The sequence below is a fragment of the Chiloscyllium plagiosum genome, chromosome 4 (assembly GCF_004010195.1).
Source record: "Chiloscyllium plagiosum isolate BGI_BamShark_2017 chromosome 4, ASM401019v2, whole genome shotgun sequence".
In the NCBI taxonomy this organism is placed as follows: Eukaryota; Metazoa; Chordata; class Chondrichthyes; order Orectolobiformes; family Hemiscylliidae; genus Chiloscyllium; species Chiloscyllium plagiosum.
The window spans coordinates 12,005,226-12,020,174 of record NC_057713.1 but is presented as its reverse complement, the minus strand read 5'-3'; the positions used below and the strand labels follow the sequence as shown (position 1 = coordinate 12,020,174).

The following is a 14,949-nucleotide window of genomic DNA, read 5'->3' as shown; positions in this document are numbered from 1 at the left end:
GTTTGTGTGTTGGGGTGGTTACTTTCATAGTTTAGGACTTGGTCTGTGTGTGTAGACTACTGCGACCCCTAGGACTCATAACGGCACACAAACCAACAGCCACACTCAGACACCAACTCACCAGAACGAAGGACCCGATACCCAACATGAGCAAAACTAATGTAGTGTACAAAATACCATGCAAGGACTGCACAAAACACTATATAGGACAAACAGGAAGACAGCTAACAATCCGCATACATGAACATGAAACGACACGACCAGCTATCCTTAGTAGCCACACACGCAGACAACAAGCAACATGAATTCGACTGGGACAACACTACTATCATAGGGTAAGCCAGACAGAGATCAGCCAGGGAATTCCTAGAGGCATGGCATTCATCCACAAACTCCATCAACAAACACGTCGACCTGGACCCAATATACCAACCACTACAGCGGACAGCTGAAACTGACAACCGGAAGCAGCAGGGACAGACCACTATAAACACCGGAGGAAACTTCAAAGAAGCGCTTCGCAGGAGGCTCCCAAGCACTGATGATGTCGCCTAGCCAGGGGACGAAACGTTTGCAACAAAAACTTCCAGCTCGGCGAACAGAACCACAACAACGAGCACCCGAGCTACAAATCTTCGCACAAACTTTGAGTTCAAAACTCGACGGCTTTTTTTTAAGGTGAGAGGAGAAATATTTAAACAGGACCTGAGAGGTAACTTTTTCACACAGAAGGTGATTGATATGTGGATTGAACTGCCAGAGTACAGTTACTTCATTTAAAAGACATTTGGACAGGTACATGAATGAATAGGTTTAGACGAATATGTCATATGTCACGAATATGTCATTGTTTTTACCTCGTTGATTTCGAAGCTCCTTGGATGCTGCCTGAACTGCTGTGCTCTTCCAGCACCACTAATCCAGAATCTGGTTTCCAGCATCTGCAGTCATTGTTTTTACCTCTTAGACGAATATGGTCTAAACGCAGGCAAATGGGACTAGTTTAGCTTTGGGAAACCTGGTTGGCATGGACGAGTTGAACCAAAGGATCTGTTTCTGTGCAGTATGATTCTATAACTCTATAACAGGATTCTCTGTGTAGCTGATTGATAGCAGCATAAAGGCTTAGCTGGTGTTTTCACAGATACCTGAAGAATCGACAGAGTGCTGAATGTAATAATCCTCTTCAAAGACGTTAAAATGTTTCAAACTGAACTGATTTAACTCCTGGAATTTGTACCTCAGAATCTACCTTTGCTAAAATGTTTCAGAGTTTAAGAGATACAGAATTTCAAACAAACCAGACCACTCGAGAGCACAGTTCATTAACTCCAGCCCAGAATGAGTTCAGAATCAGAAAAGTTGCCTTCCCCGCAAGTCCAAACAGAGAGTTCTGGAAATACTCGGGCAGCATTTGGGGAGATGGAAACAGGGTTAGCATGACAGGTTCAGAATATGTAGAGGGTCATAAATTTGAAAAGTTAAGGCTGTGTTTCTGTCTCTCAGCTTCTGACAGCCATAACCCTAGACATGTGATTTCCAGTAAATCCCACCAGTCTTCAACCTTAGCTGTTTCTTGAGCTTAAACCATGTTACTTCCAATAAATGGTTTTGGAAAAAAAGTGTCACTGTGGCTTTTAGGTGACCAATGAAAGAGAAGTATGTTTATGTATCTTCTCACTTCTGCATTTGAAGCAATTTTTGCAATCCAATATCAATAATAAAAGTGACTTCATCACATAAGATAAATGCAAATTCTTTTACTTCTTCTCATTCAAAGAATGGAATCATTACTTTTATTTGTTTATAGAATAGAAGTACTACAAAACATAAACTGCTCTAATGCTTTTTGAAAATCAGAATCAGTAACTCTTGGCAGAAGATTTAACTTGAGTCAACTATTGAATTACTTTACTTGAATAAAAACAAAATACTGGAAATATTGGAACCATCACAAAGAATGCTGGAGAAACTCAGCAGGAGTGGCAGCATCTGTGGAGAGACACAGTCAATGTTTCCAGTATGGTCTGAATCAAATGTGTTGCTGGAAAAGCGCAGCAGGTCAGGCAGCATCAAAGGAACAGGAGAATCGACGTTTCGGGCATAAGCCCTTCTTCATTCCTGCTCCTTTGATGCTGCCTGACCTGCTGCGCTTTTCCAGCCACACATTTTTAAGCTCTGATCTCCAGCATCTGCAGTTCTCACTTTCTCCTGGTCTGAATCAAAGAAGACTAATCTGTGTTCGATTCCAGCCTCGGGCGACTGTCTCTGTGGAGTTTGCACGTTCTCCCGTGTCTGCGTGGGTTTCCTCCGGGTGCTCGGGTTTCCTCTCACAATCGAAAGATGTGCAGATTAGGTGAATTGGCCATGCTAAACTGCCCATAATGTTCAGGGATGTGCATTGGTCAGGGATAAACATAAAGTAAGAAGGTGGGGGAATGGGACGGCCTGACAGTGATACACACAGACTGACAGTGACACAGACCGAGAATGATACACACAGACCAACAGGGACACAGACCAAGAATGACACACACAAACTGACAGTGAATACATACAGATTGACAGTGACTCTGCCTGACAATGTGGACACATGTCAGCGCCACTTCCTGGTTTCCCCAGCCGCCAGTCCCGCGCATGCGCCCTTCTCCACCCCGGGGGAGGCGGGCGCATGCGCGGTGCGGGCCCGTGCCAGCCACACGGGGCTCGGGTTTTAATGTGGACGGCTGGGGAGTCCAGGAGAGGCGAACTCTGAAGGAGAAAGTGGACGGAGCGGGAACAGGAGGGAACGGGAGTTCGCCTTCGCACGCTTAAAATATGGAGGAGAAATTCGCCGAGATCGACGCTCAGAGCCGCTGGTCTCAGTCGTATTTGGTAAGTTTGTAAAAGTTATGATTGCCCACTCTGTCCGGAATATTTATCTGAATAAATAGACAATAAAGACGGCGAGGATATGCGCTGAAGGCCGCTGGTCAATCGGCCGTCTCCCGGTTTTTGCTAACGGAAACCAGGCCTGCAAGCGCGAGGTCAACGGCGGAGTGCGCCTGCGTCCAGTTAAAGGTCTTTTTGTGCCGCCGATGGTTAGTCGCTTGGTGCTTCTTATTAAAGGCCATGTTCACCCTCCTGTTGCAGCTTGGAACTTCACACATGGGTCGCTGCGAAACCAAACCGCACAGTGCAGCAGCGTAAGCACAACAAGGGGGAAAAAAATACTCCGTGTGTTGCATTCACTTTCCCAGTCTCTCTCTCTCTCTCTGTCTCTGCCGAACTGACAGTCATTTGGTGATTTCCTTTTCTCGCTTCCGAGTACTCCTTCGCAAGCATTTCGCTCAGAACCAGCTCCACAATTTCGCATGCGAATGCGGATGGTGTCACTTGTGTGCTACGTGCTTTCTTAGGCAAGTTGTCCCAGCTGTTTAGATTGCAGGGCACTCGCACGCAATGTGCTGGCTCTCTCTACTGGCGAAATTGCATTTACTAGACGGCTGAGAGTCTTTGGAGCTCCTCGTCATAGAGAATTGTGGGACCAGTGTGTATGTAAAGGCTGAGATGGGTAGGTTCTTGATCAGTAGTGGAGTCAAGGGCTACGGGCGAAGTGCAGGAAAGTGGACGTGAGGTGTGTTGAATCAGCCATGATTCAGTTGAGGGGTTTCTTATAGTGTTAAGGAAAATTTATGGCAGGTTTGGCCCAGTTTCTTAATTTGGATTGCAGCTGACTTTTCACTGATTCTACTGTTAAATTTGTTTTGTGAAACTAGGCAGATTTCAGTTGTTACACTGGGACATTGTGCTGCCATGACCTAGTTTTGTAATGAGAAATATTGTAAGATGATAGGATGCTGCCTTCATGAGTTTAAGCCAAAATCTTTTAAAGGTGAAAAACTAGATGGAGGTTTGAAATAAAAATAGAAAATGCTGGAGAAACTCACCTGTCACATCTGCTGAGTTTCACTAGCGCATTCTATTTTTATTTAACGTTCTTAAGTCATGGTTATACTGATACATTTTTAGATTCTGTTATTATATTTAGAATACTAGATATGATTCTCTCTCTGTTTCATAGAATTATAGACCTTGGTAAGAATGATCTTCAATATAAATGCATGCTTAGGTTTGTGGATACTGGGCTCCTCCAATCCAATAATAAACATTGTTGTGAATGGAAACTGAAAGAACTGTGGATAATGTAAATCAGAAACAAAAACAGAAGTAGCTGGGAAATCTTAGCAGATGTAGTAGCATCTGAGGGAGAGTCACCGGACCAGAAACATTAACTTTGATTTCTCTTCACAGATGCTGCCAAACCTGCTGACCTTTTCCAGCAATTTTTGTTTTTGTTATTGTGAATGTGCTGCGTTTTGAGAACGGGAGAGAATAATTGAGGATGAGTAAACAGAGAGCCAACACCTTTTCACAGTACTGATGTGCCCTGAGGGCCCTAACATGTTGCAACACTCTAACATTACCCATCGCCAATTTTACCAAACTGTGGGAATCCAGTTCCTTCTTTGGTCACACCCTTCGATCCTGTTCAGTGTTGCAGACTCCATCACACTTCACGTTCATGTTACTTCAGGGATTGTCTACTCCAGCTGCTGACTAATTAACTCACTTTCTAAGCATCTTCCTTCCTTCAGTCCGAGGGGGACTGCAGAAAGCTAAAGATTGGAGAGATCTGGGAGTCCTTATCAGTGAATCATGAAAAGCTGGTATCCAAGCTTGGTGGTAATTAGGAAGGCAAATAGAATGTTGATTTGTATTTCAATGGGAATGAAGTATCAAAGTAGGGTGGTTTTGCTAAAACTTTACAAGGTATTAGTCAGGGCACAGCTAGAATACTGAAAGTAGTTTTGGTCCTTTTTATCTAAAGGAAGATGTAATGGTATTGGGAGGCAGTCCAGACAAGATTTACTTGGCTGATATCTGGTATGAAGGGACTAGATTATGAGGAGAGGTTGGCCCTGTGTTTGTTGGAATACAGAAGAATGAGAGGTGACCTAATTGAAACATAGATTCTGAGAGAACTTCACAGGTAGATGTAGAAAGATTGTTTCTCTTTGTGGCAGTATCTGGGACCAGAGGACATAATCTTAAGGGATTGAATATTTAAGACAGAGGTGGGGAGGAATTTCTTCTGAGTATTGTGAATCTGTAGAATTCTTTACTGCAGAAGACTGTTAAGGATAGGTTGTTAAATGTATTCAGGGTTGTGAAAGACAGATTTTTAAAAAGTAAGTGGGCCATGACAAAAAGGCAGGAAAGCGGAGTTGATGATTGTTCAATTATGATTTTTATTGTTAAATTAGCGATGATTTCATTGAATGGTGAAACATGGGCTGAATGGCCTTCTGCTCCTAAGTCTTAAAAGACAGGAAGAACAGTATTATGCCTCCCAATTTGTCATGCAACCCTCTATCAAACAGAGTTCTGACTGGGATAATGCTGTTTCTGGGCTGGAGCACACATCCGCATCAAAATACATGAAGTTCAATAAAAAGACCAAATGATTAAACAGGAAAATAAGGTAGCTTGCAAGCTTTATCGACATAACAAGGTCAGGTAAAATCTTTCTGAACCCTTTGCAGTCGTACCAAACTCTGTAGTGTTTTGCAGGTTTTAGCAGGTCTCAGAAAAGAACCACTGAAACTAATACTTCCATGTCATCCTCTGCATTCCACAATAAGAAAGAAATACATTTATACCGTGCTTTTCATAACGACTGGATACCTCTGTGCCAAACAGCCAGTGAGGTAGTTTTGAAGTGCAGTCACTGTTTTATTGTAAGCAACAATGCGTACACAGCAAGCTCCCATTAAAAAAAAATGCAGCAGCAATGTGATAATTAGATAATTTGTATTTATGTGATTGAGGGACAGATAATAGCCAGGGGCTGGAAGTAATGTCTGCTATTTCAAATAGTGCTTTCGGGTCTCTTGCAGTTACTCAAAAACTGATTGGGTCTGGGTTTCCTATGTCTGAAAGACAACATCTCTAACAATACAGCACTCCCTCAGTACTACATTGGAACATCAACTTAGTTCATTTTTATGCTCGAGCTTTGTGTGAGTCTTGAATCCAGAACTTTGACGTAGTGTTATCAACTGAGCCATATTGTTGAAATGCCCCAAAAATAAGTGTAAATCGACTAATTCCTTGTACTTTATGCTGCAATGTGCAATATCAATTTTGTAGTAATGAGAATAGGGGCTTAATTTTTAAAAGACTCTCGTGGGACTTGGGTATTGCTGGCAGGCATTTATTGCCCATCCCTTGTTGTCATTGAGAAGGTGGTGGTGAGCTGCTTTCCTGAACTACTGCTGTTCATTTGTTAATCTCTAATTATTTGATTGCTTAATCAGATTATGGCTTGTTGTGTATTACTGAGACATGGTTGCAGGGTGACCTGAACTGGATGCTCAGTATTCAAGGGTGTTTAATGTTTTAGAAAAACAACAGGCAAAGGAAAAAGCTGGTAAGGAAGATATTAGTGTGGTAGTGAAGCATGACATAGGTTGTGAAATGGAATCGGTTTGGCTAGAAGTAAGAGATAGCAAATAAAAGAAGTCACAGGTGGGAGTTCACCTGTAGTCCCAGAAGAGATGTCTCAGTATAGGACAAAGTATAAATCAGGAAAGAATGATGAGCACCACAACTGTTCTGGGTGATTTTAATCAGCTTATTGACTAGACAAATGGGTAGGTCTGGGTGACATGTAAGACAGATTTGTAGAATGGTTCTTGGAGCAGAAACAATCCCTGATACAATCAGGAAACAGCTCAAAATGTATGAGGGAGAATTAATGAATTCTATAGTTAAGGGATAGTGATCGCAATATGGTAGAATTTGAAATTCAGTTTGCAGGTGAGTAACTTTGGCTTGAAACCAATATGGTCAATTTTAAACAAGGGTAATTATAGAGGTATGGAGAAAGAATTGCCAAAATTTGGCTGGGAAAGTGGATTATGACAAGGTTAGTTGATGAGAAATGTCATACATTTAAGTGGATATTTCATAATGCTGAGCAAATAGGACTTGACAAAATGCACCCATTGAGTTGTTGTTTGAGGGCTCCCTAGGACTTGAGTGCAAAAGTCCCAAATGCAAGACATAGATGCCTCTGTGTCCTTTGCAATGTGTAGGCCACTGGGAAGACCAGTTGTCTATCCCTGTGTGTCCTCCTATTGAACCATGTAATTCATCTGGTACTGGTATATCATTGTGGTGTTAGGAAGTGAGTTCTAGCATTTTCATCTACCCACAGTAAAGAGACAATAGAATAGTTCCAATTCAGGATGTTGTGTGGCTTGAATGTTGTTAGTGTTCCCTTCTATCATCTATCCTTGTTCAGCAAGTTGGTAGAGGTCAGAGGTGTGAAAGGTGCTGTCAAAGGAGCCATGACAAGTTGCTGCAGTGGGTCTTGTACATGAGGCAGGGTCACTTGAACCGAAACGTCAACTCTGCTTTTTTTTTAAAGTTGATTAGATTAGATTACATTACAGTGTGGAAACAGGCCCTTCGGCCCAACAAGTACACACTGACCCTGCTTTCTCTCCACGCATGTTGCCAGACCTGCTGAGTTTGTCTAGAGATAAAAACTTGCAAATGCTAGAATCCTCGAGCCATCTGCTGAGCTTTCCCAGCAATTTTTATATTTTTTTTGTGATTTATAGCATCTGCAGTTCTTTCAGGTTTTATTTTGTACATATGAAACACTGACATTGGAGGTATTAAATGTTTGAATTAGTGAATAGGGTGCTGATACAGTGATTTTTTTTTTTAAAGAGTTGGTTATGTTATCGTAACCACTTTCATCTAGGCTAGTAGAGAGTAGACCATCACACCCCAACTTGTGCCTTTTGATATGCACAGGTTTTGGGGAGTCAAAATGATTCCCAGACTCTGACTTGCTGTTGAAGGTAAGTATTCATGTGACTGGATGATAGGGTCAGAGTAAGGATGTTTGCTAATTGCATATTTTTGAACACCATTCACAACTTCACAATATGGAAGCAATTCATGTCCAAATAGAATATTCAAGTTTAGGCTGACATAGAACATAGAAAAGTACAGCACTGAACAGACCCTTCAACCCACATGTTGTGCCGAGGATTATTTCTAATCCAAAATTAAAGTAACCTAACGTGTGCTCCCCTCAACTCACTTCTGTCCATGTGCACGTCTAACAGTCACCTTAAATGTCCCTCATGACTCGGCTTCCACCACCACCACTGGCAATGCATTCCATGCATTCACAACTCTCTGCGTAAAGAACCGACCTCTGACGTCTCCTCTATACCTTCGTCCTAATATCTCAAAAAACAATGGCCCTTCGCGAAAAGTCTCTGGCTATTGACTTTATCCATGCCTCTCGTTACCTTGTATACCTCTATCAGGTCACCTCTCTTTCTCCTTCTCTCCAGAGAGAAAAGTCCAAGCTTAGTCAACCTCTCTTCGTAAGACAAGCCCTCCAGTCCAGGCACCATCCTGGTACACCTTCTTTGCACCCTCTCCAAAGCTTCTGTATTTTTCCTATAATAGGGCGACCAGAACTGGACTCAATCAATATTCATAGTGTGGTCCCACCAGGGTCTTGTAGAGCTGCAGCAAAACCTCGTGGCTCTTAAACCCAATCCTCCTGTTAATGAAAACCAAAACACCATATGCTTTCTTAACAACACTTTCCATTTGGGTGGCAACTTTGAGGGATCCATGCACTTGAACACCCAGATCCCTCTGTTCCTCCACACTGCCAAGAGTTCTGTCTTTAATCGTATATATTCAGCATTTGAGTTTGACTTTCCAAGCTCATCACTTCGCATTTAACCAGGTTGAACTCCATCTGCTGTTTCTCAGCTCAGCTCTGTATCCTGTGTATGTCGCGCTGCAGACTGCAATAGCCCTCGATACTATCAACGGCACCTCCAACCTTTGTGTCATCTGCAAATTTACTAACCCACCCCTCAACCTCCTCGTTCAAGTCATTTATAAAAATGACAAAGAGCAGAGACCCAAGAACAGAGTCCTGCAGGGCACCACTCACCACTGACCTCCAGGCAGAATACTTTCCATCTACAACCACACTCTGCCTTCTGTCAGCCAACCAATTCTGAATCCAGATAGCCAAATCTCCCTGTATCCCGTACCTCCTGACTTTATGAATGAGCCTACCATGGGGAACCTTATCAAATGCCTTGCTGAAGTCCACATCCACTGCTCGACCTGCGACCTGTCTCGTCACCTCCACAAAGAACTCAATAAGATTTTTGTGAGGCATGACCTGCCCCTCTCAAAGCCATTCTGACAGCCTGTAATCACACTGTGCTTTGCCAAATAGTCATAAATCCTATCCCTCAGAATTCTTTCGAAAACCTTGCTGACCACAGACATAAGACTGACTGATCTGTAATTGCCAGGGATTTCCCTATTCCCCTTCTTGAAAAGAGGAACAACATTCGTCTCCCTCCAATCCTCCAGTAAAACTCCCGTGGTGAGTGAGGAAGCAAAGATTTTCGCCAGCAGCTTAGCAACCTCATTTCTCGCTTAGCAACCTCCATTCTCATTCACATCAGGGTCCCTTTCATTAGTGAAAACCGAAGCAAAAAACTCATTTAGAGCTTCCCCTATCTGCTCAGACTCCATGCACAAGTTCCCTCCGCTGTCCTGATCGGCCCTACCTTCTCCCTGATCGTTCTCTTATTCCTCACGAATGAGTAAAATGCCTTTGGGTTCTCCCTAATCCTTCCTGCCAAGCCATTTTCATTCCTCCTCCTGGCTTTTCTTAGTCCACATCTGAGCTCCTTTCTCGTAAATCTGTAAAGCTGTGCTAGATCCTTGCCACCTCCACCTTCTGTAAGCTACCATCTTCCTTTTGATGAGAAGCTCCTCTGTTCTTGTCATCCAAGGCTCCTTAATCTTACCCCTTGCCTGTCTCAGAGGAACAAATTTGTGCATCACTCGCAACAACTGCTCCTTAAATAGTCTCCTCATGTCTGTTGTACCCTTTCTGTGGAACAATTGCTCCCAGTCTGTACTTCCCAACTCCTGTCTGATAGCATCATCCCTAATTAAATATCTTCCCTTGGTAACTGCTCCTTTCCCTCTCCAAAGCTATGGTAAATGTGAGGCAGGTGTGGTCACTGTCACCAAAGTGTTCTCCCACAGCGAGATCTGGCATCTGTCCTGTCTCACTGCTGAGCACCAAATCCGAAATGGCCCCTCCCCTCGTTCGGCCTGTCCACATACTGAGTAAAGAAACCCTCCTGAACATACCTGACATAAACGGCTCCATCCAAACCATCTCCATTAAGAAGGTTCCAGTCAATATTGGGAATGTTGAAGTCACCCAGAACAACAACCCTGCTACATCTGCATTTTACCAAAATCTGCGGCCTATGAGTTCTTCGGTCTCCCTACTGCTATTAGGGAGTCTGTAGAAATCCCCCAATGAGGTGGCTGTTCCCTTACTGTTCCTAACTTCCACTCATACTGACTCAGTAGAGAAACCTTCTTCAACAATCTTCATTTCTGTAGCTGTGATGCAATCTCTGATTAGCAGTGCTACGCCCCATCCTCTTTTTCCACCCTCCCTGTTCTTTTTAAATGTTCTAAGCCCTGGAACATCTAGCAACCATTCCTGCCCCTGTGAAACCCATGTCTCCGTTATGGCCACAACATTGTAGTCCCAAGTATTGATCCATGCTCGAAGTTCATCATTCTGATTTCTGACACTCCTTGCATTAAAGTAGACACACTTTAAACTATCCTTTTGTGACATAGAGTTATAGAGATGTACAGCATGGAAATAGACCCTTCGGTCCAACCCGTCCATGCCGACCAGACGTACCAACCCAATCTAGTCCCACCTGCCAGCACCCGGCCCATATCCCTCCAAAGCCTTCCTATTCATATACCCATCCAAATGCCTCTTAAATGTTGCAATTGTACCAGCCTCCACCACATCCTCTGGCAGCTCATTCCATACATGCACCACCCTCTGCATGAAAAAGTTGCTTCTTAGGTCTCTTTTATATCTTTCCCCTCTCACCCTAAACCTATGCCCTCTAGTTCTGGACTCCCTGACCACTGGGAAAAGACTTTGCCTATTTACCCTATCCATGCCCCTCATAATTTTATAAACCTCTATAAGGTCACCCCTCAGCCTCTGACGCGACAGGGAAAACAGCCCCAGCCTGTTCAGCTTCTAGCTATAGCTCCAATCCTCCAACCCTGGCAACATCCTTGTAAATCTTTTCTGAACCCTTTCAAGTTTCACAACATCTTTCCGATAGGAAGGAGACCAGAATTGCATGCAGTATTCCAACAGTGGCCTAACCAATGTCCTGTACAGCCGCAACATGACCTCCCAACACCTGTACTCAATACTCTGACCAATAAAGGAAAGCATACCAAATGCCTTCAGTATACTATCTACCTGTGACTCCACTTTCAAGGAGCTATGAACCTGCACTCCAAGGTCTCTTTGTTTAGCAGCACTCTCTAGGACCTTACCATTCAGTGTATCAGTCCTGCTAAGATTTGTTTTCCTAAAGTGGAGCACCTTGCATTTATCTGAATTAAACTCCACCTGCCACTTAGCCCATTGGCCCAGTTCACAAGACATAGGCATTAGCCATTTTCAATAAGAAACACATTAACCATCCTCGTGATTGAATGGTGTTGCCATTGCCATTCCCCTATTATCAACATCCTGGGGCTCAGAAGCTGAGGTGAACTCACTATATTACTAGTTTGGCTACAGGAGCAGCTTGTAGGATTGGAGACTACAGATTTTGCAGCAAAGTACTCACAACCTGACTCCCTAAAACGTCTACCATCTACAAGTGAGTGTATTGGAATACTCCCCAAATTCCTGGACCTGTACAGCTCCAACAATACACAACACATTTGATATCATCACCCAGGACAAAACATCACATCCACATTTTCAGCCTTTGTTACTGCACAGTATCAGCAGTGTGTACTATCTACAAGATGCACTGTAGAAATTCACCTAGGTTTCTCAGCACCTTCCAAACTCATGACCATTGCCGTTGAGAAGCCTGTCTTAATAGGAGAGATTGAGCTGTTTAGGCCGATATTTGTTAGATTTTAGAAGAATGAGAGGAGATATAGTTGAGATATACAAAATGCTAAAGAGGATTGACAAAGCAGATGGAGTGTGAATGGACAGCAGCGCTTCAAGGCAACTTGAAACCAACTTCTCAAGGGCAACTAGGGAAAAGGAATAAATGCTGGCCCACCCAGTGACACCCATATTCTGCGGGGGTGAAAAAGACTTAATTTGAAAGATTAATTTTTAAAAAAAAACTATCTTGGGCAAACCCTGTCAGGTGGTTGGTGCTTGTGGATGGTATGATTGTTTGTGGATGCGGTGCCAATCAAGTGAGTTGCATTGTCCTGAATGGTATTAAGCTTCTTGATTGTTGTAGGAGCTGAACTTGGAATCCGAGAGATGTACAGCATGGAAGCAGACCCTTCAGTCCAAGTCATTCATGCCAACCGGTTGCCAGCACTTGGTCCATATCCCTCTGAACCCTTCCTATTCATGTACCCATCCAGATGCCTTTTAAATGTTGTAATTGTACTAGTCTCCTCCACTCCCTCTAGCCGCTCATGTCCTCATTGCACCACCCTGTTTGTGAATAAGTTACCCCTCAGGACCCTTTTAAATCTTTCCCCTCTCATCATAAGCCTCTGCCTTCTAGTCCCCACCCTGGAGAAAAGATTTGTCTGTTCATCCTATCCATTCCCCTTGTGATTTTATAAACCTATAAAAGGTCACCCCTCTGCCTGTGACACTCCAAGGAAAATAGCCTCCGCCTATTCAGCCTCTCCCTCTATCTCAAACCTCCAACCTTGTCAACATCCTTAAATCTTTTCTGAACCCTTTCCAGTCTCGTAACATCCTTCCTGTTGTAGGGAGACCGGAATTGCACACAGTATTCCAAAAGTGGCCTAGCTATGTCCGTACAGCTGCAGCATGACCTCCTGACTCCTGTACCCCATGCTCTGACCAATAAAGGAAAGCGTATGAAATATCACCTTCACTATACTATCTACCTGAGACTCCATTTTCAAGGAATTATGATCCTACACTCCAAGGTGTCTTTGTTCAGCAACACTCCCCAGGACGTTACCATTAAGTGTACAAGTCCTGCCCTGATTTGCCCTTGCCAAGTGCGGCACCTCACATATACCTAAATTAAACTCAATCTGCCACTCCTTGGCCCATCAGTCCATCTGATCAAGATCGCGTCGTTCTGTGAGGTAACCTTCTTCGCTGTTCACTACACCTTCAGTTTTGGAGTCATCTGCATATTTATTAGCCATACCTCCAGGTTCACATTCAAATCATTTATATAAATAATGAAAAGTAGTGGATCCAGCACTGATGCTTGTCGTACACCACTCATCACAGGCCTGCAATCTGAAAAGTGACCCTTCACCACCATCTGTCTTCTTTCTTTGAGACAGTTCTGTATCCAAATCCCTGTATTCTGTGTGATCTTATCCACGCAAGTGGGGAGAATTCTATCGCACTCCAAACTTGTGCCTTGCAGATGGTGGACAGGCTAATAAAAGCAAAATACTGCAGATGCTGGAGATCTGAAGTAAAAACATCATGCTTGAGAAACTCAACATTTAAAACAGATTAATTGCGAATGGAGCATATATTGAAACTGCAGAGCATTGTGGACTTTTTTTAACAGGTTCTTATAAATCACGTGACTGGTGATAACTGTATCTTGCTGTAACTCCTGCTGGGGTCCTCTGTGAAGAAGGAAAACAGTTAACTTTAAATGTCCAGTATGACTCTACTTTAGAATCTTCTGGACTGAATGTGAATGTTTTCTATCTCCACAGATACTGCCAGATCTGCAGAGTTTCTCCAGTATTTTGTTTTTACTTCAGATAGTGGGCAGGGTTTTGAGGAATGAGGTGAGTTACTTGCTGCAGGATTCCTAACCTCTGACCTGTTTTTGTAGACACACTTTTCATATGGTTGCTCCATCTCAGTTTTTGGTAACTTCCAAGATTTTGAAAGCGTGGTATTCGGTGGTGATAATGCACATTGAATGTCAAGGGATGATGGGTAAATTCTCTCTGGAGATAGTATTTGTGTGGTGTGAAAGTTACTTGCCACCTCAAACTTGGATATTGGCCAGGTTTATCTGCATTTGGGCATGGACTGCTTCAGTATCTGAAGAGTCAGGTTCCACTCTGAACATAGGCAGAGTGTTTTCTTTTCATAAATAGCAGAGATCCACTGGCAGCTTGTTCTTAGGCTTCCTCCAACTCCGTTTGTTCTGAGGTTCTTTTCCAACTTTAGCTTATTTTTAGCAGGCTCCCTTCAAAATAGGAGAAAGTGAGGACTGCAGATGCTGGAGATCAGAGTGGAAGAGTGTGGTGCTGGAAAAGCACAGCAAGTCAGGCAGCATCTGCGGAGCAGGAGAATTGATATTTCGGGCATAAGCCCTTTATCAGGCATGAGGCTTGTGGGCCAAGGGGGCTGCGAGGGAGGGAGGTGGGGCTGGAGAGGAAAGGTAGCTGGGAAACTGATAGGTTGATCAAGAACAGGACCCCTGGTCCTCTCCTTCCACCTCATCAACCTTCGGATACACCGCATCATCTGCCATTTCTGCCAGCTACAAACAGACCCCACCACCAGATATATATTTCCCTCCCCCACCCCACCCCACCTGCATTTCACAGAGACCATTCCCTCTGTGACTCCCTTGTCAGGTCCAACACAGACAGACAACCTCTTTCCCGGCACCTTCCCCAGCCATCGCAAGAAGAGCAAAACCTGCACCCCACCCCACCTCCGTCCAAAGCCCCAAAGAATCATTCCATATCCAACAGAAATTTATCCGTTCTTCCACATGTCTGCTACTGCATCCATTGCAACTGATGTGGTCCCCTCGACAT

The 14,949-nt window shown here is 43.6% G+C and overlaps 1 protein-coding gene across 3 annotated transcripts in view; it reads left to right on the top strand.

Moving 5' to 3' along the window:
• Window positions 1-2,666: 2,666 nt before the first annotated feature.
• The window catches only part of LOC122548846 (tyrosine-protein phosphatase non-receptor type 2-like), an 86,447-nt gene continuing 74,164 nt past the window's right edge, over window positions 2,667-14,949 (top strand). For 2 of the 3 annotated variants that reach the window (XM_043687696.1, XM_043687694.1), the window contains exon 1: window positions 3,046-3,185. In XM_043687696.1, the coding sequence (XP_043543631.1) occupies window positions 3,078-3,185 (108 nt within the window). In that variant the 5' untranslated portion in view covers window positions 3,046-3,077. Of the gene's footprint in view, window positions 2,875-3,045; window positions 3,186-14,949 lie in introns of those variants that run through there. The other variant, XM_043687695.1, reaches the window with a different exon arrangement.